This window comes from Hyalella azteca, unplaced genomic scaffold, assembly GCF_000764305.2.
Source record: "Hyalella azteca isolate HAZT.00-mixed unplaced genomic scaffold, Hazt_2.0.2 contig6676, whole genome shotgun sequence".
In the NCBI taxonomy this organism is placed as follows: domain Eukaryota; kingdom Metazoa; phylum Arthropoda; class Malacostraca; order Amphipoda; family Hyalellidae; genus Hyalella; species Hyalella azteca.
Window position 1 is genome coordinate 123,457 of NW_025936830.1, and position 25,804 is coordinate 149,260.

Here is a 25,804-nt window from a genome sequence, read left to right on the forward strand (position 1 = left end):
ATCTTGTTTTTACAGTTTCCAAAGCCTCTCGATGATGAGAAACAAGGCCTATAGGGATGTAGAGCAAGTTGAATTTTTTGTTGGTGTCGCTCGCCTGTTAAGGTTTTAGAACATAGATTCTTTTGAATGCCACTGCGCAGTTGAAACTTTTCGTTTGAAGCATTTTTCATCGTTTTAGGAGTTAGTTGTCTTGAATTTCAAATCATTTCAAAGTCACTCTTCTGCAATACTTAGCAAAGCTCTGCTTTTTGTTCTGACACTAGTATGAAATTTTTTTTTAAATATTAGAGGTAATTAATTGATACAGAGCTAGCTAGGTGATTAGGTAGTTAGGCAGTCGTAACAATAAAGTTCGGTCATGAGCGCATAGTTTGCAATTAGTTTCCAGAGAAGATTTAACATTGATGCATATTTTTGAGAGATAAATAATAATTTTAAATAAATTTCATTCAAACACGAGGAAGAAAATTTTATTACATGGTTTTTTTAACAAGTTCAAGGACTGGTTCAGAAATAGCTGTTCAAGTCACTGCGAGTGACTTGAATATTATATTGGCTGAAGTCACTACGTGAAGGGCATTTTTCGCCAAAAAATTGCAGCTGGTAATTTACATATCTGAATTTCATTGCATTGGCCGTATTTATGCTACTTCAGACTAACGAGTTGTTGTTCACATTATATTCCTCCTTCTACAACATTCGTTCCCGGCAATGCCGAAGCATATTTTCTTTGATTTGTCGTCGACTCTCTCGTGGATCTCATCCTTGAAACGCCTTTGAAATAATTGTTTGGTTTAATAATCAGCCTGAATAAATGGTCACCACTCGTGCGTGTCTTGTGCTACACTGTAAGTCACTGCTATGCGTCCGTCCTAGGAGTTTATCCCTAAGAATTTTACCTAACTACACGCATGAGGTCTTGCTTCCTTATCCTCTGGGAAAGTCTGTTGCATTAATCGTCGCCATCCTGTTTTTTGGATCGTCCAGCCTGATCTTGAAGCGCGACAGCAATTCCATTACTCCAATTGTGTGTGCACTAATGCGCGCTTCGTGCGTGACGTATTCCGGATTTGACTGAGACGGAGCCTTCCAGATAAGTGATGTTGAAAAACGTCGATTACGAGTTAATTTCGTTGAAACAGCGTTAAAGCCACGTGGATTCCACGTCTGATGCATAGTTGGGAGGGACCTTGTCCGCGCATCTTGGCCAGGGCATATCAGAAGTTTTTGCGGGTTCTGCCTTTATCAGCAAGCATGATTTGTTGACACTAATTACCTCATTCTTCTCAAGCGACTGTGACTGACATGCTCAAAATACGTTATCTAGTTCATTCATGCGTGTCACCACAGGATACCACTGCCTGGTCTTCTTGTTGTTTTTATTAACAAATTTTTCCCTGAAACTATCCATTCTACAAATACGTAAGATAATTAACCCTGATCATACGAGCTCAAGGTAATTAAATTGCTTATTTTTCTAACGGCAACGCTTCGGCAGTAGTTGAAAATATTTCCGTATTTCAGTATTAACGCTGCCCCAGGCTGTCCCCATAGATGTTTTTAGGATTGTCTATACATGACATAAAAAATGCTCACGTCCAGTAATCTTGTTTAAATGAGCAACAGCGAGTGAAATGTTCGAGTGAAATGACTTTTTCAACAGCGTGTGAAATGACTTTTTCATGTGTGTATAGCGGCCGCAGGGCTTGCAGCCTGCCCAAGACGCTGGAATTTGTATGATTGGATGCATGCAATCGGCGCCATGTGGCGTTGTCCCATGAAAATTTCAGGTATGACTTATAAAGTAGTGATAAAATCTTGGAATTTCCATCTAAACTCTTTATTTTTCGATGGGACATGATTTTTACAGCGCACGCAAAGAAAAACTTCAATTCTAATTTTTTTTACTCCCGCTACTTGCTGCGACTCTTTGGCCCAAAGAAATACCGATTATTAACCCATTGAGTATATATGGAGTTCTTTGTGTTTTCTGCCATTCCCTGCACTGACCAATTTTCGTTTGCCTTCACACACCTCTACACCTCCTGCCTTCAGTGCAGAGGCTGCCTAATCATATATTATTGAATCTCAGAATAACACAGAATTTACGCTCAAATTTATGCACTGCCAGCGCTTTTTTCAGCTTTCATCAAGTTAGTATTTTAATAAAGTTGGTATTTATGAGAATTTTGCAAGCGCATTTTCTCATTTATGGAAAAAAAAAGTGCTATTGTGCTCGTCATGTCCGTCTGTCTGTCCGCGACTTCACGTTTCGTCGACGAGAAAATGCGCTCTCTGTCACTCACTGCAGTGAGTACTGAGTTATATTTTTTACATGCTTTGTCCCTTCATCCTCTTTCTAAGCTTCTGTCATTATCTTGATGAGAATTTTTTAGTGTTTCTATTAAGCAAGAAACTTTTTTCCTGCAAAATCGGGTATACAAATACCCGATTACGGCATTTGTATACCCTAATCGGCTACGGAAGCCGTGACATGGGCTGAAACGTAGCACAGTCGCCGGGAGCGATATACGGGGAACTCCCGTGCTGAGACCCGTATGTTGTTCAGTCATTTTCTTACCTCACATGTGCTCATCGGTTAAGTTTTTGTCATGCCCCTGAGGTGCAAGTCTTGCTTGCGTACAGCGGCTTTGTTCCCTTTTGTTCAGACAATTTAAATAAAAGGACCTTTGCCTTATTTTTTACTGTTCTGCAATGCAATAAATATAACACGTACAAACGCAACTATTTATTACATTGGGGCAATTGACAATCAGCGACAATTTTCTTTATCTCACGCTTTTTATCTGGCGTGTGATTACTATTTACCTCGTTTTAGTCATCACTGTTCACAACGATCACATTGCTCTTGCATTGGACGAGTTTGATCTTCCAGGTATAAAATAGGCAGCAGATATAATATACACGCTGGAGTTTTCTGACTTTGCTTGACTGGTATTCGCCGTTCCTTTCCTAACACTCGGACTTCTTTGAAGCATATGCTGTTGATATTTTTATTTACATCTTTGTTATCGTTGTATAATTGCATGACTGGAAGAAAGGTTCATCTTTACTCCGGCCTAATAACGAGCACTTGTTTTCCACTGAATAAAAAAGACACTGATTATGCATGCCAAGGAGAGAGTACGTATCGTCTATGGCTATGCTACGCGACAATGAGGTGCTGTTATGGCATTAGAGACCGTTTTTTGATTCATCAGCAATGTAAACGCCTTCTAGAAATTTTTTGTACTAGTGTAACATCGGAGACACTGGCCCGAGTAGCCTCTTTAAAAGTGTTGTCATTGAAAAGTAATTTTTAAACGCATATTATTATTTCAGAAAGTTTTCCTGATTATGAGCGTGCCCATCAAATTATGTACGTGTGCTACTTGATATCTATTGTATTCAGGTTTATTGAATTCCTGAACTCGTAAACATTCGCGTCCGTAGGTCATGCATGTCTGTCTTACATTTAGAAATTTGTCTCGCATCCTGCAACATTGGTGGGACGTTATATGGAGCATCGGTTGCAGTGTGTATGAAGATTTCATTTCCATTATTAGTAATAAAAATTATGGGTTACTCAGGCGCATTTGCGGATATCTACTCGCTTTTAGAAACTCTATCCACAGCGTTAATTTACGTTCTTTGCTGAATTTTCGTTTAGAGTTTTTCTGGATTTGCCATGCGTGTACGATTCTCTTGATCAGTATTGTTGCTAACAAATCGTTGAGAAATCCATTTTCACAGAAGGCGTATTTTCTATTAGCACAATCATAAACGAATCATTCTAATCAAAACAGTCTCTCTAACCTAATTTGTACTAAATCGTTACGTTTTACTTATGGGAATGCCTGCAACATTTTTTTATGCAGGGAGGCTTTTTTGTAACATAATTGCTTTATATTTTTGGGCATTATCCTAACTCATTTTTTGCTCTAAATGGCAATAAATACAAATTTTTATGTCAGCGTCGCATTTCTTTTTTCACGGTGTAATTCCATCATCGAATGTAAGCGTTCAGATCCAATTAACTAAGGCTGCTCATTCAAGTTGACGTCCGCTCATATTTTTAAATCGCCTCAAAACAATCGTTGTGTAGGAATTAAATAAATATTTATTTGATGTCAATGGCGCCTCAGAAACAATATTCAAGCATCAACTCGTCAACGAATGTATTGTTGGCCTGTTAACTAAAGCAAAGAGAGCCAACTGTTGAGGTACCAGCTACTTTTCCCAATGATTATTTAAGAGGGTAAATAATTTGAAAATCTAACAGCTGCGTTTTGTCCCGACAATTTCTTTAAAGATAGTCTTGTATTTTATTTGCCTCGTATTTGGTCTATATTTGATTACAACTTTCATCAGTCTCACCTGAAATGTTTTCTTGTTTGGGATGCATGCAAAGAGAAAAGAAAACGACGCGTACGTGCCCTGCATTGACCTATGAACGCATTCTTTCGCGGTCGCTATCAAGCTGCTTCCTTATACTGAAATGCAGCAAGCGGCTTGGTTAAAGCTAGGTAGTCATAACTGCATCGTCAGCTCTTATAGTTTGCGTTACCCAAATATAATTGAAAAGTGGATTTACGTAATAAATTTAAATCTAAATTAAAGTTTTTCTTCCCATTTTAGGAGTTAGGTTGCTTGCGAAATTTTATTCGTTGCATAGCTAGCAAGCAGCATTTATATTTTAAATTCTCATCGTTTTCTCTTGCACCTTTCCTACACTTTTCTCCGTTGTCAAGCATCAATACGGTAACATTAACGTTACGCTTATAACGACGAAGTTCGTTGTGAGGGCAGAACCCTCGCTTGCACGTGTGCTTTTCGGTGCCGGACCAAATGCAGTTATTTGCAGCGAGCCCAAGTGAGCGTCACGGCAAGGCCGCGTCATTGGTCTACCGCCCGCCCTACGCACGACACTTCCCGTCTTGTGCAATAAATACCGCCGTCGATCACCGGACATTCATTGAACTCTCAGTCATTCTCACGGTATAATCCCGTAACTTGCTATGAAGTTAGGGGAAGAATTCACGGGTGGGATATTTTGCTGTCTGTCAGCAATGCTATGCTGTCCTTGAAAAACTTTATTGTGAAAATTTGACGTGGGATTTATTTACTCTCAATAAACAATAAACCGTTTGTGTATGTTTTATGAAGTTCTTTTAAGCCATGAAGGAATGAAGTTAATTAGTATGCAATTGGCACACGGTGTCTAATGATCCACAGCTAAAACTCGCACAACTATCTTGATTTATTTGCGTGTTAAGATTCAATTAAAAAAAGGCTGACAAATTTTGCATGAACGCAACGCTCATGCAAAATTTATAATGATGAGCTTTTTAATAATGATAGAAATGTTTCTGTTTTTGAATGATAATTTGATTTTGATCTATCGTCGTCTCTATATTACAACAAAATTTTGCCGTCCTAATTTTTACAGAGAATTTTACCAATACACATTGCACAAGTATTTTCCCCCTCAAATTTTCTGCAGTTGGCTCAAATGTAGGATATGGGGATTGCCAGTTGATACTTGAAGATCTGATCCATCCAGAGGCATGCAATTTTTGAAGGCCACTCGCTTTTTGTCCTCCTTTTTTTTCTAAAGAGCTGCAGGAAGATTGTTTCAAGTTGAGGAGCTCAGTCAAAGTCTAGGTTACGTATTGTGTCTTTGAATTTTCTCACAGGGAGCGAATTGCTTGGGCTATTCCAAATGTTTTTTTAGGCAAGAATTGCTCTGTGGAGTTGGACGGACTATTTTCTTGCCTATCACTACGATTAATTTGCCTTGCACTTGAAGTGTGTCCGCCGTCCTTGGTTGAATAATTCCTGGAATCTCAAGATCCTACAGCAACAAGTCCTCAGAGTCACGCTACACACGGGGTGCTGACTGTTCGTAGAGTAACATGGGAAATTACCTTATTTATCTTAGGCTTTTGTCCTAAACATTTTTATTCCTCTTTTATTCTGATTCAAAATAAAGTTTTTTTTTTTGTGAAAAACTAGCTGTCCTCACGTTGTCGCCATTAGTATGAAACTTAAATCCAATTATTCTGACTATTCACAACAGTTGAAATTAAATTTTCTATACTTTTGACTCATTATATATCACAATACTCGCATTTCATGTAAGAACCCTAATTAACATAAATCAAAAACGCTTTCGTTCAAGAATCCGACCCAGTATAAAAAATCCTCATATTCCGTGCAAGATCTCGCTGGATGCCGTGCCACAGCTGGGCGGGATATGACGCGGAAGAGTCGACGTTCTCACTTCGTTGTGCCACGCTCCCTGAGGGCGGGGCGCCGCTACCGGACGTGTGGCGTGGTAGCCACGTGCGCGACTTGAGTGAGGCCCGTGTTCCCGCACCCCGTGTTCACGCTGTAAGTCGCCATACAGACATGCAGAGTTCAACTCTCTACGTCTGTATGGCGACTTACAGCGTGTACAGAGTTCAGCTACTGGGCACTCACATTGTCCTCGGCGTTGATGTCGACGCCGTGCAGCAGCAGCACGTACACTCTGTAAAATGACGTAGAGTTCAACTCTGTAAGTCATTTGATCGTCGGTCTCCTTTTGAAATATAACGACGATCTATTTCCTTATGAAGAAGGCATGAGAAGCGACTTTATTGAGCTTAATTATGTGTCAAATAATAATCACTTATTCTCCTTAAACGAAGAAAAATGGATTTGTTTTTGGCTATAAAATCGCCTGAATAGGCGCGAGTGACAAGTTTACAGCAGTGGCCTCATTTTAGTGATCTTCGATCCTAGGATCCCAAGCAAATAGTTTGTTTTAAAGCACCGATTGAGAATAAGATTATAAATAGAGGATTTAATTTCAGGAAACTCTTTGCCATCCGTTTCAAATGTTTATTTGGCGATCGTCCTGAATTCTAATTTTATCTAGAATATCCATGAAAACTCAAAGCATAAAACGCTGACGCTCTACAACCTTGCACTGTCAGATCATTTTCAGTAATAAACATTTTACCTGCAGTAATATGCTGCCATAAAAAGGTCAAAGTCTTCCTTTTCGTTTAAGGTCACCGCTGATGAGCTTTCAAAATTCCTTATGTGGCTCCGGCAGGCGCTAGGCTTGCGATTGTGGTTCAGTGAATTTGCTTCATGCAGTAGAGGAGGCAAAGGTATAATGCAGAACTGTTGACTAGCAAAAACTAAGAAGTATGAAGTACATGATTTTTTGAAGCCATGGTTTGACTTGACACCTTGAGTGTTATCACTGATAAGATCTTCGATGCGAAGAGTATGTTGCCCCTGAACGATCGAAATGAGTATTAATAAGCAAGCCAAACCCTTGAACAGTTGAGCCTTTAATAAGCTTAAGTGCGGCTTGGCATATTAAAATCGCCCTCATAATTCTCATATCTTAAGTTGTGGATCTTACTATCACTTTCATTCTGGGCTACTCACTTACTAATTGTCATCGTTCTTTACCAAAGCAGTTTTGTTTGCCTGCAAAATCCGCATGCGCAATACCGGAAAATTATATAAGTATTATTAAGCTGTAACAATTCTCTGCTTCTTCTGATCACAAATAGCGTGCGCAGTAACGAAAACCCATGTAGTGCATGAAATTAAATATAACTTCCTTTTTCTGAGATCGTACTTCATTTTTTGTCATCGTGTCGCCACCAGTCACTGCGTCCTTCAAAAGTGAACAAGAAAACGTGTACGACTGGACGTTGTATGCGGGCACCCGTTAACCACGTGACCAGTGCAACAGCGTCATGCACTGCATTCAGGTCCTGAATGCGTGCAGAGCAGCGCGCTCGGCAGTGAGCATCTGAGTGCCCTGCTGGATTGTTTACTGACGTGTCTCTCGTCGCGTTAATGAGAAGTGTTCAATTGTGTCTCTCGTCACGTTAATGAGAAGTGTTCAATTGTGTCTCTCGTGTTAGTGAGAAGTGTTCAATTGTGTCTCTCGTCGTGTTAATGAGAAGTGTTCAATTGTGTCTCTCGTCACGTTAATGAGAAGTGTTCAATTGTGTCTCTCGTGTTAGTGAGAAGTGTTCAATTGTGTCTCTCGTCGTGTTTATTAGAAGTGTTCAATTGTGTCTCTCGTCGTGTTTATTAGAAGTGTTCAATTGTGTCTCTCGTCGTGTTAATGAGAAGTGTTCAATTGTGTCTCTCGTGGTGTTAATGGGGAGTGTTCAATATTGTGTCTCTCGTCGTGTTAATGAGAAATGTTTAATTTATCTCACTGTTGCTGCGCTCTGACAATTGAATCATTCAAGTGGTAGCTTTGAGGACTCCTGTGTCTGTTCTCTGAAAATTTAAATTGTGTGTTTGCTGTTAGATGTACATTTGAGGTGGACATTTGAAAAACTGTCAGTTTCAATGTGCCGCGCTATAAAAGAGATTTTTGAATGAAAGTGATTAAAAATGTTTTTAATTTTAGCTTTAGAAAATTTGCATTTTGAATCAATTAAATTTTGCAGTAATGATGGCTCACCTAGAAGCCGAAAAGGTGATGCGAAATATATATAATTCCATTAGCTGATTTCGAAATTCCTCAATCATCAAGTGTTGAGTGAGGGTATCTTGAAAAATATTTGCGTAGGTACCAACTTGATGGTTTAGGAATGATTTTTTAGAATATTCGGTAACTTTTTCTTTTCTAGACTCCGACTATTCCAATACGTCTACTTTAAATGAGAGGACTGTTCTGTCTCGGTGTATGACTGTTTTGCTAACGGCAGAACAGGAATCGTTACTTATTGCAATTTTCGGGCTTTGTTCCTTGTAAATCTGAAGCCATCGTGTGCTGTTGATCATACGGATTGATTTCAGTATACATATTAATGTTGTTTTAACGGAATTATTTGACGCCCGAGTTGGTGTGTCAGTTTCATGTAGTGACGTTTGCACTGGTAAAGCAACAGTTGCATCAAGATGCACCTATTTTACATGCCAAACCTAGCTTCAAGTTTTTCCGTAATAACCCGATTTTAGCCATTTGGGAGAAGATAAAAACTGCTGGTGACAGAATCAGGGTGTAATTTAGAATCACAACCAGTAATACATAATTTTGAAGAAACTATTTATTCTAGTTTTGTGATATTATCATTGTTTTACAACTGTAAGTGTTGTTAATGGCTTAAAGTTCTTGAAAAGAGACAGTATGCCTTAATTGACCGAACATTAACGAAATAATTCCACCAGCTTTTATCCTAGTTATAGAACGCTGCCTTAATTTATGCTAAATATGCAGTTGAGCTAATAACTTTATAGATCCAAATTCATGCAAATTCTTATTGTTATAATCATTTAGAAACGACTTGCAGAAACGGTAATCGAGTTTTTGCTAGCGCTGTTTGAACAATCTGAAAGGCGTATATAGAGGAGGCGCCTCTACGCTCGCTGCCGCACTTCCTGGCGATCACGCGGGCGGATATACTAAAGGCAAGGTCCGCCCTGCGGATAATGCAGGGCACTTCTTCACATCTGCGCTGAAAAAACTGTTTGTTCTCGCGTACCCTCCCTTCGACTGAGCTAAGATGAAGCGTGTTTGATGACGGGGTCGTTTTTCAACTGAGCTCCTAGAGAGGCCTTGATCTTATTCGTTGGTAAAAATTTACTTCCTCAAACCTCTTTTTAATAATTGCCGTTTTGAAATTAATGAATTTCATAACTCGAATGCATGATGTAAGAGACAGTTGCATTTTTTAAAGCGATTAATCAGTTATATGCTGATTTTCATTATGACATATTTTCTTTCCAGATTGCAAACATATAATTGATTTTGTTTGGCTCTGGATGAATCCTTAGCCGCGCAGTAGTTATATCTTTTATAGACTAATAATTGGTGCCAGTTGTTACTTGATTGGTTTAAAATTGTTACACTATTCATTACCTCAATTTTTCTCGGCGATCTGTGCAATTAAACATTGAAGTAATTTTCTTTGGAGCGTTTTTTTTGGAAAACAATGTTACGTATCGGAAGTTTGTCCTGTGATAGTGGTGTTCGTCGTATAGTTCGCGAGTCTTGCGAGTTTTATTCCGAAGCAATCTTCTTGAGTATGTATCTTTTTCTTCAAATTTCAAGTAGATTTATTTAAATAATTCTGTAGATAACTTCAAGTTATTAGCAATAACTTCGATAACTTCAATAATTCTTGAAGTTGTTACAACTGCTCGACGTAGTCATGGATATGTTAGTACAATCCACCTATCGCCTTCCTCCGCTCAACAACAACACGGCCATCCCCCTCGTGCTCACCACGTATCCTCGCAAGTCGGTAGGTCGAACACTCGGTTTTTATTGCGAAATATCAATTTTATTAAGGTTATAATTATGGCTTTGTATGAAATACAATAACGCTGTACATTCTACGTCATAGTGGTAAGCCAGAAATTTCTAGATTCCCCTTAAGTTCATTCTTGAGTCTTATAAACAGACCACGACCAGTAAATTGAGTAAAGTATCATTGATACCAGCAGTACATTATCATGCATAAGAAATTGGTTTAAATCTTGAGTAAATTATGTAATAAGAAATGAAATGATCCTAAGAAATCCCCTGGTTTGTCACTATGTTCTACGTTGCTTTTATCTTCAGATTTTACTGTAATCGCCTATTTTGATTCTCAGGTTGACTAAAACTAAAATTAAACTTGAAAATTCCAATTTTCTGCTCCGTGACAAGCGCCATTGTTAATCATGAGGTGTAACATGTACACTGCAGAGCTTTGCGCGTCGAGAAGAAATGTTTCTTGGTATTGTTACGCTAACTGAAACTAAATATTTGGCTCGAGCGACTCCTCAAGCTGCTGTCAGTTAACTGTCAGTGCGAGGGAGGAGAGCAGCTTCACGTACTCACGTGCGCACGCGCTTCATGTGTTCCTGTGGCTGCTTCACGTGCGCACGCGGTTCATATGTTCCCGTGGCTGCTTCACGTGCTCACGTGTGCACGCGGTTCATAAGTTCCCGTGGCTGCCGATGGCGTCGGTCTCGGTGCTATCGCCGCGGTGTGGTTGACTCATCTTGAGAAAATGGATGATGGGCGCTGTTATATTTACTAGCTGTCGTATCGTAACACTTGCTCACGAATACATTAAACGTCATCAATGCTATTCTTATGGGAATGCCTGCCAGTTTCAGCTATTGTTAGCAGATTAGTGGACATGAAATAATTTTCCTCAAAATTCCAAACCCTAGCTCCAAGTAATGTTTTATCGTTGAAAAAGCTACTGGTGAAAAATCGGTATGAAGGTAGAATGCGAAAAAATATTCAGTCCGAGTCGTGCTAAAATTAAACTTTTAAAATTGAATCTTTACATTTGATATCTAATACAGTTGTTGATTTGCTTGAAAAATGTTTATTTCAAAGTTGTAATCATGTAACTTGTTTTTTACGCTATAAGGTTATTATTTAGTTGCGCACTTCCGAGTGTTGAAAATTAGTTAAAGATCGCGAGTCCCCACGACCGTGTGAGTGTGCCGCCTGCACACGGAAGTCTTGAGGCGTAATGTGTAATGACGCACGGCAGCGACTTGATTGTTTTCCGCGATATTTTGACTTGGAAACTAACTCTTGCGGTACCCTCAGCGCTCACACCATCAACGTCAAAACGTACCACAACATGTATGGGAATGTTGACCTTGCTTTCTAATATTATTTAGGACAAATTTTCTGTCAATTTTCGATAATTCTTAGGTGCTGTCTCATATTTGTTTGATCACTACGCATTAATTAATCAGTGCTATAAATGTACTACACAAGAATAAATGTATGATTCTAATTTTCTGTGGGTATAAATATACGTATTAATACTTGTTCACAACTCACCGTCATATTATGTTAATAATAGAATTATTAAACGATGGAAGTATAAGTCTCTGATTCACAAACTACATTTCTAGTCATGGCTTGTTCGGTGTGTTTATCAGAAATACGTTGCTGTCTCACTCATGATTAAACTTAATACGACTGTTCAGAATTAAAATAATGAACGCGTTGATATCCATAATCGGCGTCTTCACCTACGATTTTCAAATGTATTCCTTCAAAGTAACTGAGTTAATAATAATGCATCTAATTCTCGAGCAATAAATACAAAACGATTCGATTAGTCTCTTTCGATTCAAAGTTTTACATCGCACATTTTTCAGGGATGTCATATTTTAACTTCAGCTACAAAGTATTTATACTGCTTTTCAGCAATTCCTTCATTCATTTCCGTCCTTTATTCGAGTTAGTGTTTTAGTCATGTGTTGTAATACTATTCATTGCGCGGTTCTTAAATTGCCAGCTTTGAAACTCGGTATGGCAGTATTCCGACATAATATAGGCTCAGACGACGGTTATTTCTCAAAGCCGCTGCGCTGCTGCATGCCAGGTAACATTCCAGACAATGGCTTTAAACGCCGGTGGGACACTTCCTGAGCTCTTGGTCACCATCAGGTATAATAAAACGGTTCCCCCTCTTTCCGTTCAAATAATTTTACCGGGAAATTCCCGAATTACCTAACTTCAAAGATTGATGGAATATTCACCACTTTGAAAAAGCTAGCTATTTTACTATTAAAAAATTATTTTTGCAATGTGCGCCATCAAGCATTCTTTGGTTTGACTTCAGTTTAGTACATCTATAGCTGATTTGATTTTGATTATTCAATATTTGAAATCCATTACTTACTGACGCTCAAAAGTATTTTCAAAGTTAGGTATATTCTGAATTAAGGTCACTATGAAACATTGAGAAAATTCGACATGCTAATTAATTGTACTTGAAGAAACGCGGCAGATTTTTAATGTAAATAGAAATGTGAGTCGTTATATTATGATCCGAAATACTTTCTAATATCATTTTTTTCTCGTTATCTACTGTTTTCACCAAAAACGGTGTGATCAACTTTCATCTGTTATTTAGGTACGAATATCACCTATTACAGTTTATGTATGTAAAATATATAAAAAAATTTTGTGTATAAATCTGGTTCCTTTTAATTATTTATACTTCATTCAAATTCTGAAGAACCGGTCCAAATTGAGCTTAACCTCCATCACTCATCCTGCCGGCTCAGAGACTCAGAGTCCTTTTAATTCTTCTTACTTTGTTTACGTCTTTCCTCTGCGGTTGGGTGAGGTTTACCGCGCTGAAAAATAGGTAGGGTAGGGCAGGCAGGGCAAGTGTATAGTTGGCACAGGTAGAGGAAAGATCGGCTGCCTAGCCTCATGTTAGGCCAGTGTTTCGTGAAGGGTGTTATGGTGCGTACAACGCACTCACTGCACTGATTACGCGGCGCCAGCTCAAGTGTTTACATGACCACTGCAGTATTTATAGTGGATCTTACACTTAGTAAAGTCTATCAATAATATTTCAGAGAGGAATTTGTTATTTTGATAGGTGCCTGTAAATGTTTCTCTTTGAAAAATTTGAAAGGATTATTGATGAACCAATTTCTTGTGAAGATTGCTCGAGGTCTTCCATGAGTTGAAAAATTCATCGAACAATTTAAGTGAATTAGGTACTTGTACTTTCTATTACTTCGTAGCAATCGTAGTAATTTACGTAAAATGAGCCAATTCATCGGTATTGGAATGCTCACTCAAGTAAGCCATACTTGATATCCGAGTAACAGTGATGCGTTCTTTGAACTTCACAATTGACTGCGCAATTGAAACCCGGTTTACCATAGCCTCTGCCTGCCCCTGTGTGGTGTTCGAACCAAGTGAATATATTAACGTTTTTATCCCAAATTCTTTATATTTTGCACCATGTCTGACCTGGACTTATCACTGATGGCTGTGAGCGAAGTAAGTATGACGGTTATAATTCCTCTTCGTAAGATTTTTTGCATTTAGTGTTTTTCAAGGTATATCACTGCTGCTATGCTAAGAATTATCGAGAATCAAGTACAGTCTGTGTTTATTTAACGCATTGAATTTCGTATGTAATAATTCCCTACAGGTTATTCGCCGTTGGATTTTCTGCTTGCCCTATGATTATATTTTTCATACATTATTTCTGGCCTTAAAAATCTTCTGAATACTTCGGAAATTTTTATTAATATTGAAAATGCCTAGAATTTTTGCTCGACATTTTTTAAGGACTGACGATGATATTCCATCGTTCACGTTCACCCCTCCGTCCATGGCTTCTTCCCCCAACGAAGGTCCTAATTCTATACCAGGTCTCTTTGAAAAGACTGTTTCTTATCACTCTAACCCATCTGAACTTCGTTTATATGTACGCGAAGAAACGGGAAACTCGGCTAACGGCGAACTTCTGTCTCCGGTCTTCAAAGAGATATCCCTCATCGAAATGCCATATCCCCCATATAATCCCAAAGACAGTCAATCAGCCATTCCTTTGTTGTATATTCATGATGAAAACGAACCTCACGCAGACCATTTTCCTTCGTCAATATTTTGCAACTCTATAGAAGCTCCACGTGCCATTCCAGCAGCTGGAGAATCTTCACGATCAAGTCCTGAAAACGAAGCCAAGGATGATGACAGAGGAAAAAATAAAATTCCTCTCATGGAACGCAGGAAATCTCCCGAGAATTGCAGTTCCCTAAAAATTTTTCCCTCCCTTGACATAGGTACCAGCTGTTCCGAAAACTCCTATCCACATTACCAGTCGAATTCAAGCCATTCTGAGCCAAGCACTGGCTCTACTCACGAAAATTCCAGCTTCCCATTAAACTTGGATGAAAACCAATCTTTTGCCCATAAGTTTAAGACAAAGATGAAGTTTCATATGCCGTCTCCGAGCTGCAGCGGAATGCTCGGCTCCCTGGAAAGACGCGCCTCGATGCTATCAGTGACAGGATCTCTGAACATCAGTCGTCGGCCATCAATGTCTTCTTTGTTGAGCCTCTCACCAAGCATCCAGTTGGCAGGACGACGCTTCTCTTTCCTGAACCACACTAAAGTGAGATGAGCTTGCCTTGCTCAACTTGTGCGTGCGCGTGACACTAGAGGTGCTAGTGAATTATTTCGCGTTCGAGTGACACTTTTATTGAGGGTGATATGCTTCTAGATAAATTAGATCGATTCTACAGCCACTTCCCTCAACCGCGGACAACATATATTGGTTCTATCCTCTTGTTAACCGTAGCTTATTTCCCTACGTAGCCGACCTCTTTAGTATGAATTTCACAAATACTTCTGGTTTGATGTAGTGTGTAAGAGAGTAGAAAATAGTTCTTAGCTCATATAATAGTTGATGAGTGAGTGTTTTGAATCGCAGATCTCATATCCATATTGTTTTCTCCTTCCGCGTGTAGTACCGGTATTCGGGTATGACGAAACGTACCAGTTTGGTTAGTTAATCAAGTAATTTGTCGATATATATTAAATGTGTATTAGAAATATACTAGCATTGTATGAATTTTCGACCCCTTGAACACAATAGTTACCTACTATCGTACTTTTTTAAGCGCAACTCCAGATGAACCACTGAGAGAAAGTTCTACCACTCTTCACGGTATAACTTGCGCCATATTATAAACGATTTGCATGCGATCAAGCGACAATAAACTGGATTTAGCTTCTCGCTCACTGCCCTGTCTGCATTAATAATTCATCGTCCTCTTGAAGTTTCTCGTGCATATTAATTTCAAAGTTCCTCTCAGACTTATTTATCATTTGTATATGCTTGGATCATGATTTATCCAATTTCATCGCAACGTAGCAAAGTCTTGTATGTGATTCATGTTTAGTGGAGACTTAATTACGCCTGGAAGGAAACATTTGCATATGAGAATTAAATGGGTTTTGGCGACCTAATGTTCATTCTTTTTGCGTAATCTGATGAGCAGGAATTGTCACCATACAATTTTTATCATGTTGAATCGAGAAAACTGCTTTTCGACGTTATTGAATATCTTATGCCCAACTGTAGATGATGTACAGCATCACGTTTTCACATTGTTTTGTCTTTTTAATTAAACGTTGATTTTTTTGAAACTACATGTACTCTATGGAAAAATTACACTAGCGTGGTCAACATCCTATATATTAGCTCAAGTCTGAAAAAGGATTAAGTATTTTTCCATAATGCAATTTTATTGTTGTTCACAGTAAAAATGAAATTCGCTGTTTCAACAATCTAGAGTCTAGACGATAAATTAAATTGATAATAGTCTTGTACATGTACAACTTTGACAAATATTATTTGCTACAGTGTTGGGCTTCTACTAATTTAAATTGTATCCATGCAGAATTTGAGAGAGATCAGACCCTATATATAGGTGTCCGCGGTCGTATGGTGCTAATTGTATCTTTTAAGCCATAACTCTCATGTTATCCGCCAACAAATTGTAATACAATTGATCCCTATATTAACTTTGAAACCGTCGCTCGCCGTAATATAACGGGGAATTACACAGTGTTGACTCGGCTCCCTATAACGATGCACTTGCCTGTTTGTTAGAAGAGTACCTATGCAGGCTTCTGTCTGCCCGTAATACTATTACCGTGTTGATTTTAACTAACGGACAATACCGAATTTTCTCGCATCGCTGTATCTATATTTCGTATTTAATATAAAACAATTTATTCCATCGTTAGCAATTGTTGATTATACAGTATTTGGTGGTGAATTTATTAGATATTCATTCTTTAAATACAGTTACACGTGCTTTTACGTTGAAGTATTCATTTTAGTATTGCGTTAAATTTTGGATAAAAAAATCGACCGCTTCTTAGTTGCAGTAAGTTTTCTACTTGTTTGCTTGGATCTGTTTTTTTTCTTTATCCCATTGATTCTTATTTCCTTTTGAACGATGTGTGTTTCCTGCGTTCCAATTAATGTTAAATTCCGCAAATTTCGTTCTCGTTTTATGTGCCTATAATTTTCTGAAAAACTGCATGTCATTCCTTTGTTTTTGTATTGATAATTCCCAAGAACGATATTGTGATTGGTGCTGAAACTCCTTGTTTCTTTTCAATCTCACAAGTACCTTCTTTGACTTCCCGTTGAAAAGAAAAATTTTCGTTACATTCATTGCCATCACACTAGACACCTTTTTTTGCTCTCGATACCAACAAATAACGCTATACAACGTCAAACTTCCTGGCTAGGTAACTTAGCTCAATTTCTAATGAAGGTTGTTTTTTGTTCACAGTCCGACCAGATGGTGTCGGTGAGCTTCAAGTCTCTGGAGACGTTCATCGAAGACCAGAACTTGAGCGGCCTACAGGGCTACCTGGCCACGCGATCCGTGCTTATCGACGACCGCGATGACAACGGTGCTACAGCCCTCATGGTGGCCGCTGGCCGCGGCCTCCCTGACTTCGTCAGAGAGCTCCTACTGCACGGCGCTGACATCAACGCCGAGGACAATGTGAGTGCCCAGTAGTTTATTTCACCCTAGCTGCTCGGCGCCGACATCCATACCGAACCTGAAAAATGCAAATTGATGTCAGTTCCACATTCACAAGCCATCCATGCTGAGAACAATGAGTGTTAGCTCACTGCGCACTAACTTTTTTGTGACTTGTCTAAAGGTTTATTCCTTTGATTGGAAATCTAAATTTCATAAAGATGAATAAGATCAGTCCTATATTTATAGATTTTTAAATGAATTCATGCATAATTGTGATGGAAATGAATTAAATTTTTGGTCGGCTGCTCCGATAGAGTAAACCCCTCGACCCACTCTAGTGAGGAAAAAATAATTGTTTAACTTCTCGTTCATTTACGACATGAATCCAATTGTCAGATTGTGAATTATGTATTTTAATAAAAATTCAAAATTTAGGATGACACTTTGTTTAACTTCATTTCGAGTGGAACTTGGAGTAATATAAAACTGGTAATCTGGTACTGTCGTTGATTGTATTACGTGAACGTTCAATCCGCGGTTTACTTTAGTACAAAACGAACGGTCTGCACTCTGCAAGCGGTCTTCTAACATTCTTGAAAATTATGCGCTACTTACCAATCATAAGGTGGACCAAAAATTCGTTCGTCTTGTTATGAGACTATGATAACGTTTTCTTTACTCATTTTGCACCTTCATTATCTCAGACAGACGATGGGTCTAACTTCTATGGACCAGTGATAAACAATTATCCGTAATTGATGATTAATATGATCGAAGTTTAGATCGTTAAAACAACATAACGATCAAGTGTTTTCTAGACAACAGACAAATGAATAGTTGTAATTATGTAATCAGTTTTAAAATGTGTCACGAACAAAGCCCGTAAGGAGCGGCTTCGATTTTTTGAAACTTAGTTGAATATTCTACGAATGTAGCAGAAATTGTATGTACTGATAGTCTTCATCCCTGATTTACCAAATTTTGAAGGAAATACTATGTCCCCCTTACATGAATGGAGACGCATGAAGGCCATAGAAAATACTGTTGATGAAGACTAAAGGACTTAGCTAGTATTTTAGACAGCAATTACGTTATCATATAAAATGTATAGAAATTCTGTTGGAGAGCTACGGCAGAACTCAGTCACGCTCGCTTGGTAAGACTGCATGACTCATGAAGACTGACAGGCTTGAAATAAATCAAACGACGTTGTCAGACAAGCGTGTCTCTTCTGAGTCCCGTTCATTACTTCTGTCAAGTCTCATAATTTTTGTTACAAGAAATGCGCCATTTGCGATTCTTCAGCTTATCAAGTTTTTTCCCCATTTTGTGATGATCAGCAGGAACTTTTTTCTTCACGTATTTCAATCATCATACGAATCATTCTATTACACGAACACTCAAGTTTTTTTTCGGAATCTCAGTGCCCTGCTTCCGATAAAATCCGAATAATAATGAAAACAGATTTGAAATTTTTTGACAGAATGAACTCATGAAAACGGATAGTATTTCTGTCTGTCAGTTTCTATTGCAACTTAAACTCCATGTTGATTGTTCTTTACTGCTTTCATATTAGTACGAAATATGTAAATTCATTCGTACTCTCGCCCTCCGTCCAACTCTCTTCTTCTTCTGTATCGAGTATTTTCACGTTGTAAGTAGATAAAGGGCTATTCGAGCGCTTTCCCATTAGCCAATGTTAGTTATTAGAAATGTATTGTGGAATCGAATGTTTTTCAACAGCGTGGGGGCAAATTTCTCACCATACTTATATTGCTTTCCGGATAATTCGACATCCGAGAAACTGAGGCGTCGCTCACTCATTCTCGTCAAGAATATAAGAATACTGTAGGAAACGAATAAATAAGTTATTATTTCTTTCCCTATCTATTGAGTGACGAGTAAAAACGAGACTTAAAATAAATCGCATATTTTCTCTACAGAATAATTCCAGTGCTAAGACGTAATTTATATTTGAGTATTTAACTGCATGGCTTCTGGAGTTGACTGGACTTTAGTGCAGAGTGAGATGCATCTTGAAGGTTCATAGCTCAATATCGACTCTCCGATTCATCTTCTCAAGATACGAAATACAGATAATTCGAGTCGAGTCGTAGGCTGCATTTGTAAGCTGCGAAACTGACAGCCCCGGTGACATTGGTTGGGCTACGCAGCTGCATGTTCGTGTTTAATGCTCCTGTTCGAGAGCTGCATAGCAGCTGCTCAGTAGGTTTTTATCGGCGAGTTCTTCGCTGCCGACAACTTTTTCGCCAAGACGAGAGATGCGATTGAGTGCGAGTCTCCCCTATGTCACTGCATTGTTGCCGGCTTCAGAGGGGAGCGAACTCCGAATGTTATCTCATTTTTTTAGTCAAACTGGCTCCTCGGTCGATCAATGCTCTAGAAGATTGTTTGCTTCCGCTTTATGTTTACTTACAGAAGCGTTATTATATCTTAATTTCAGCGAATTATGCTTCGAGCTATGAGATATTCGTAATTTAATGCAACTTGTCGAAGAGTTCATTACTGTCGAGAGTGTCAGGATACATCTTACCACCAATTAATACATTGAATCGTGAACAATGGATTGGCCTATACGTATATACATATTTTCAGTGTTAGCAATTTTTAAAAATCGCGCACGAATGAGCGAATAATTGTCAAACTTTAAAATTTTAATGCGTTGATGAAAGTCAACCTGCCTTGAAGAATGAACCAATAGTAAAAAGCCCTCTTCAAATGAAGGGCGGTTTTTGTTAATTAAAAACAATGTTTTTTAATCGTTGAAATTATTCTGGAGTGAAATTTTCAAAATAACGCAAATATTATTCCGAAACTATTTGAATCTCCTATTTCAATGCATGTACCTTAATTATTTCTTTCTATTGTAGGTGAAATATATTACATAACTGAAAAAGCTTTAAAACTCCACCCGATGATGTTCTTATTTTGGACAAGGAGTCCAAAATTTTGTAACCTGTAGATATTTGTTGAAAATGTCTATTGAATCATTTTTTAGTTAAAAACATTCCGGTAGAAAAGCCTTCATTTTACACGTTACATTCAAATGCATTCACCTACTATTATATTGGAAGCGGCGTTCCGCTCGCCTGAAGTTAAGAGTTAGTTCGATTCTTCAAACAAATTTTTTGCATCTATCATGCGGTGCAAATGTTCGTACATACCACATATGTAGTTTTAATTTTGATGATTCAATTTTGTAGTTTGTGGAAGCTAGCGTTTGTAAATTTGGACTTAGCTATAGCGTATATTGAGCCCCAACTAGAATTTTAAACTTAGTTATTCATGTTAATATTTTATACGTTTGCCTAAGATAGAATATTTGGAGAACGTTGTTGCGATTCATGTGTGAGTCGGCGTACGTACGTACATTAAGGATTTGACGTACATGGGCGATGTGGAACCTCTACATACCATCTCATGCTTCGTTGCTACCTGCCTACGAAGAGACCTTTTGGTTGCAGCTATTATTGGCGACGTGATCTTTCAAATTGGAGGGGTTTGCCCACCTAAGTTTTTAGTCCTGACTTTTTGTTTTGTGAGTTTTGGCCCTGAGTTCCTAATGCGGTAGCCAAAATGTTATTGAATGCTCCAAGTTTGGTTTGTCGTTTTTTTCGATGTTTGGGGAATATTTGTACAATGTTCAAAATGAGTACGTGGGTGTTTCTGAATTAAAAATTCAATTCGGTGGATGATTTTGGAATTTTGATGGTTGTGACAAATTTTTAATGTTCATGACGCAAATGAAAATTCAAATTTTATGTTAAATAAATTTGCACAAATTGAATCTTGACCTGATATTGGGTCAAGATCAAAACTTTATAAATGATTTTTCCTGACTGGCATTGAACAGGACGGATAGTCCTTGGTGATTAACTGAATAGACCAAAAATTTCTTATATTTACATTCACGATATTTTGTGCAAGGATTTTGTAGGCAATTAACACCAAAACAAAATGCGTGCTTTGAAATTTAGCTCTAGAAAACTGAGTCTGGGATTCGATGTACTTCAACGCCAACGTCTCGTCGTAGGTGTAAAGTCTTCGTCAAACTTAACGCTGCAATTGTTTTAATTTCAATTATTAAATAAACTTTATTGAGTTCAGTTTATAGTTAAAATTTTTATCTAAGAGAGCCAAGGATATATTGTATTACAAAATTTATATTACATTATGTAATCTTATTATAATTCGGTTTACTCATGTCTCTTGAGTGAAAGTGCACGCTCTAGTACCAGCGTGTTTCCTCCACGACATAATTCATGACATTCGTGTACAGGACCAATGGTGCGCCCTGCTCGTGGCCGCGAAGGAGGGACATGATGCTGCCGTGGCGACACTCCTCGACCACGGAGCCAATATTCATCAGAAAGACATGGTAACATCCACTGCATTTTTTCGGTTCATTTTTCGTCAGTCTCGTATTACTCTAAAATATCCCGCATCAATTTTAATCATTAGGTATCATGCAGCTAGTTGAGGATTTGCTCTACGACGGTGTTGAGTCTGATAACTTTTTCCCCACTTAACTATTTCCGTAAAGCGTTGAATAACCTTTTTTCCAATTTATTTTGTTTGCGTGTGCCAAAAATCTATACATTCTTAATTCATTCTGCAACTCCTCGTAAATTTTTTTTTTTCATTCTTAGCTGTAAGTGATTATTTTTGTGTTTTTTCCGTCGATACATGATTCAGACGCAAAACCTCTGATCAAATGCTGAAACTTGGCGTTTTATTTTGAATACCGCACCTGCAGGGCGGCTGGACGGCGCTGATGTGGGCGTGTTACAAAGGGCGCACGTCCATGGTGCAGCTCCTCCTGGAGCACGGCGCCGACCCCAACACGCAAGGGCCCCACCACATGACCTCCCTCATGTGGGCCGCGGGCCGGGGCTACACGCAGATCGTCAAAGACCTCCTCGGTAAAGGAGCTAAAGTCAACATCGGAGACAAGTTCGGCACGACGCCATTAATATGGGCGGCTCGTAAAGGCTACCTTGAGATCTGCCAGGCGTTGTTAACGCATGGAGCCACCACCGACGCTACCGGCATGGTGAGCTGGGCAATGCAAACCTGATGTGTGTGCAAACATTCTTGTGGGGGATGAAAATAAGACTCGAAGTAAACGTGACTCCTCAAATGATTTAGAATATTTTATTTGCAGTCTCTGAAAGCCTATTGTAATATTGTGTGACTCTAAAAATGACACCATTTCTTTTCTCTTTTTCAAACGTTCTCGTGTAGACTCTCCATCATGACTCCAGTCTCAGTTAACGTGGTGAATTTTGTTCTGTCAGTAAATATTTCCATACTCTTGAATTTCTTCATGCATGGCCTTATATTTATTCTTTTTAAGGTTGTGCGTAAATATCCAGTCATCTCCGTGATGTCAACTTCTTTTCTCAACTATAGCAATGTGATTGATGTGTCACTGTTTGTTGCAGTACTCATGGACGGCATTACTGGTGGCAACTAGAGGCAATTATGTTGACTTGGTGCGCTTATTGCTGGACCACAAACCGAACGTTAACGCCCTGGACAAGGACGGAGGCACGGCGCTCACCATCGCCTGCAAGGAAGGCTACACGGAGATCGCCCAGGCTTTGCTCAACGCTGGTGCTTACGTAAATATTCAGGTGAGATCCTTATAAAAATTAACCGAATCTGAGTATTGCATCTGACTTGGTTTATGTTTAGGTAATATTCTTATCAATATCTATTGAATCTAAGTATTGAAACTGAGTATCATCGGTATGTCAAGATTCAGGTAATCTTCTAATCAATATCCATCGAGTCTGAGTATTAAAACTCAGTAGGTAAAGTAAGAAAGTTATCAATATCTATTGAAGCTGAAATCTGTAGGTACGCTAATATTCAGGTGTTAGTTATATCTTTATCTATCATAGCTGTTCATTTATATTGAGGACTAAGTAATGGTCCGTATTTGTACTGTATTTATAAAATATTGTAGAACTTTGGTCGTCTTTATCTGTATTAGATTGGCTTTTGTGTTTATATTCTCTACCAAAACTATTTCCCTTTCCTCGAACGATTATCTTCAATGATCTTTGTCAATAGTTTCGTTGATATGCAGATTCTACTATCAATCCTCGCCCTAATTAGTGTCTCCTATTTTTAAAGCAAAACAAATAAATAATTCTAATATGACTGATATTTTTCTTATCTCGTTATTTCAAAATCTTTGCATGCTAGCCTAGCTCATTTAAAGATGGTTGAAACTCTTATCAACATAGATCATTGTCGTTCGAGAAATTGAGTAACTACTGAACGATAATTAAATATAACTTTTTGGTGCAGGACCGCAACCAAGACTCCAATTTGATATACGCGGCTAGAGGCGGCCACAGAGCTGTCGTGGAAGCCCTTATGAAGAAATACGCTGACGTAGACCTGGTCGGCAAAGATAAGAAGAACGCTCTATACTGGGCAGTCGAGAAAGGCCACACATCAGTCGTTAAGGTGGGTGTTTTTAACCATGTCAAAACGTACTTAACTAGTAAAGCATTGAAATATTTAAGTGGAAATGGTTTATTTGTTTAATCTTGTACGTTTGTCGTCGCTTCTTCTTCGACGTTTTGCTGTGCACCCACAGTTTTTGCGACTCATTTCTATTTGAATTCACTGCTTCAGTGATTAATTTCTGAGGATCGTCACAGCTGCCGTAACGTATTAATGTGCCTCTACATCTACTATGACTTATTTCAATGTGTTGTCACAACTACCGTTGACGCTGAACTGCTGTTAACAGCTGCTGCTGACGGCAAACCCTGATCTGGAACATAGCACCAAAGACGGCGACACGCCGCTACTCCGCGCCGTTCGCTCCAAGAACGCCGAGATCGTGCAGCTGCTCATCGACAAGCGGTGTAAAGTCAACGGTGCCGACAAGAAGGGCGACACCTGCCTTCACATCGCTATGCGTGGCCGATCTAAGGTATGGTTCTATTAGCTTAGGGTTTTTGTAGCAAAATTGTGAGAAAATAAATCAATGTTAAGGGGTTAAGGGGTTCATAAATATACGTATTGATTCTGCATTAACATTTCATGAATTATTGGGAACTGCATTCAACTTTGATGATAAGACTCTCTGCTATCTTAAAAATTTGAACTAGTTATCCAAAATTGGTATGATTTTACACAATGAATTACTCGTCTCCATTATTTATTGTTACGTTTCCCTACCTTCCCAACTTAATTCCGAGAATGCATATGGATTTTCAAAATAGTGTCTTAATATTTCATGTTTGTTTATTGGATAAAGGAAATTTTTCTAGTGGCCCAACGAATTCAATTTATACTTTAGTGATCAATCACAATGACTACAAGTTTAATTTGTTGTTTGTGCCTAAAATGTTAATTTTTTTGACGCAGGGAATAGTTGAGATTTTACTACGGAACCCAAAGAACAGCCAAATGTTGTACCGACCCAACAGAGCGGGAGAGACGCCCTACAACATCGACTTGGCTCACCAAAAGACAATATTAGGACAAATATTCGGTGCTCGTAAGTCGTGCGAGATTCACATAATCCTAATAATAATAATAATAATAGTTACTTTCATTAAACATTTGAAGTAATATATTGATTCTTCTACTGTCCATTCGTGTGGATCATTATATCTTGCATTTCATATTTGACGTTGGTTGTTATTATTGTATTTTTGATTTGTCGATTTCATACATGGTGTGAAATATTAATATTCCATGTGTATCAGTGGAAAATTGCCTATCAAGTTTTGCAAAGCAGGCCTATTGCTTATTATTGATAGAAATTATTGCTAGTAACAGTACGAGATGTAGGTATGCTTCGAGTATTTCTTCAAGTTTGTCACTTCTAGAAACTATTTATTTTCTATGTTCTACTAAAACGAGCTTGAATCAATTGACAGAGCTGACTTGAAATGAGGACTTGAATCAATTTTTGCAGCCCTCGTTAAAACTTACAATGGTAAAAAGATCTCGGTATTGAAGTGTACCTAGTAACAAAGATTCGAAACCGTGTGATTGCACAATAACAAAAGTTTCAATAATTATTATTGTATCTTTGAAGGGTTTGTCTTCACCTTAAAATGAATTTATTTCCTGCAGGTCGTTTGAACACGAACGAAGACAACGAGAACATGCTGGGATACGACCTTTACTCGTCTTCTTTAGCTGACATCCTGAGTGAACCTTCCCTCTCGATGCCTATCGCTGTGGGGCTCTACGCTAAGTGGGGCTCCGGCAAGTCTTTCCTCATCAGAAAACTCAAAGGTTTGGCTCAAGTCATCTATGAAATTTTAATTACTTTTATTGCTACACTTCTCTTTAACTTCACTTCTTGTTGTTTGTCTGTCTGTCTGTCTGCTACAAATCTTATAATCAATATTTAACACACTTCTACCTGTCCAATCGATCTGAAATTTAGCACACTTGCATAAAGTTGGAGACAATGCATGATTCAATT

The 25,804-nt window shown here is 38.4% G+C and overlaps 1 protein-coding gene across 1 annotated transcript in view; it reads left to right on the top strand.

Moving 5' to 3' along the window:
* Positions 1-25,804, top strand: part of LOC108679844 (kinase D-interacting substrate of 220 kDa) — a 162,831-nt gene that overhangs the window by 109,840 nt on the left and 27,187 nt on the right. Inside the window, exons 2-9 of the mRNA XM_047880958.1 lie at positions 17,116-17,334; positions 21,617-21,715; positions 22,094-22,390; positions 22,782-22,973; positions 23,656-23,817; positions 24,107-24,292; positions 24,730-24,862; positions 25,447-25,611. Coding sequence (XP_047736914.1) covers positions 17,116-17,334; positions 21,617-21,715; positions 22,094-22,390; positions 22,782-22,973; positions 23,656-23,817; positions 24,107-24,292; positions 24,730-24,862; positions 25,447-25,611 — 1,453 coding nt within the window. The remainder of the gene's footprint in view (positions 1-17,115; positions 17,335-21,616; positions 21,716-22,093; positions 22,391-22,781; positions 22,974-23,655; positions 23,818-24,106; positions 24,293-24,729; positions 24,863-25,446; positions 25,612-25,804) is intronic.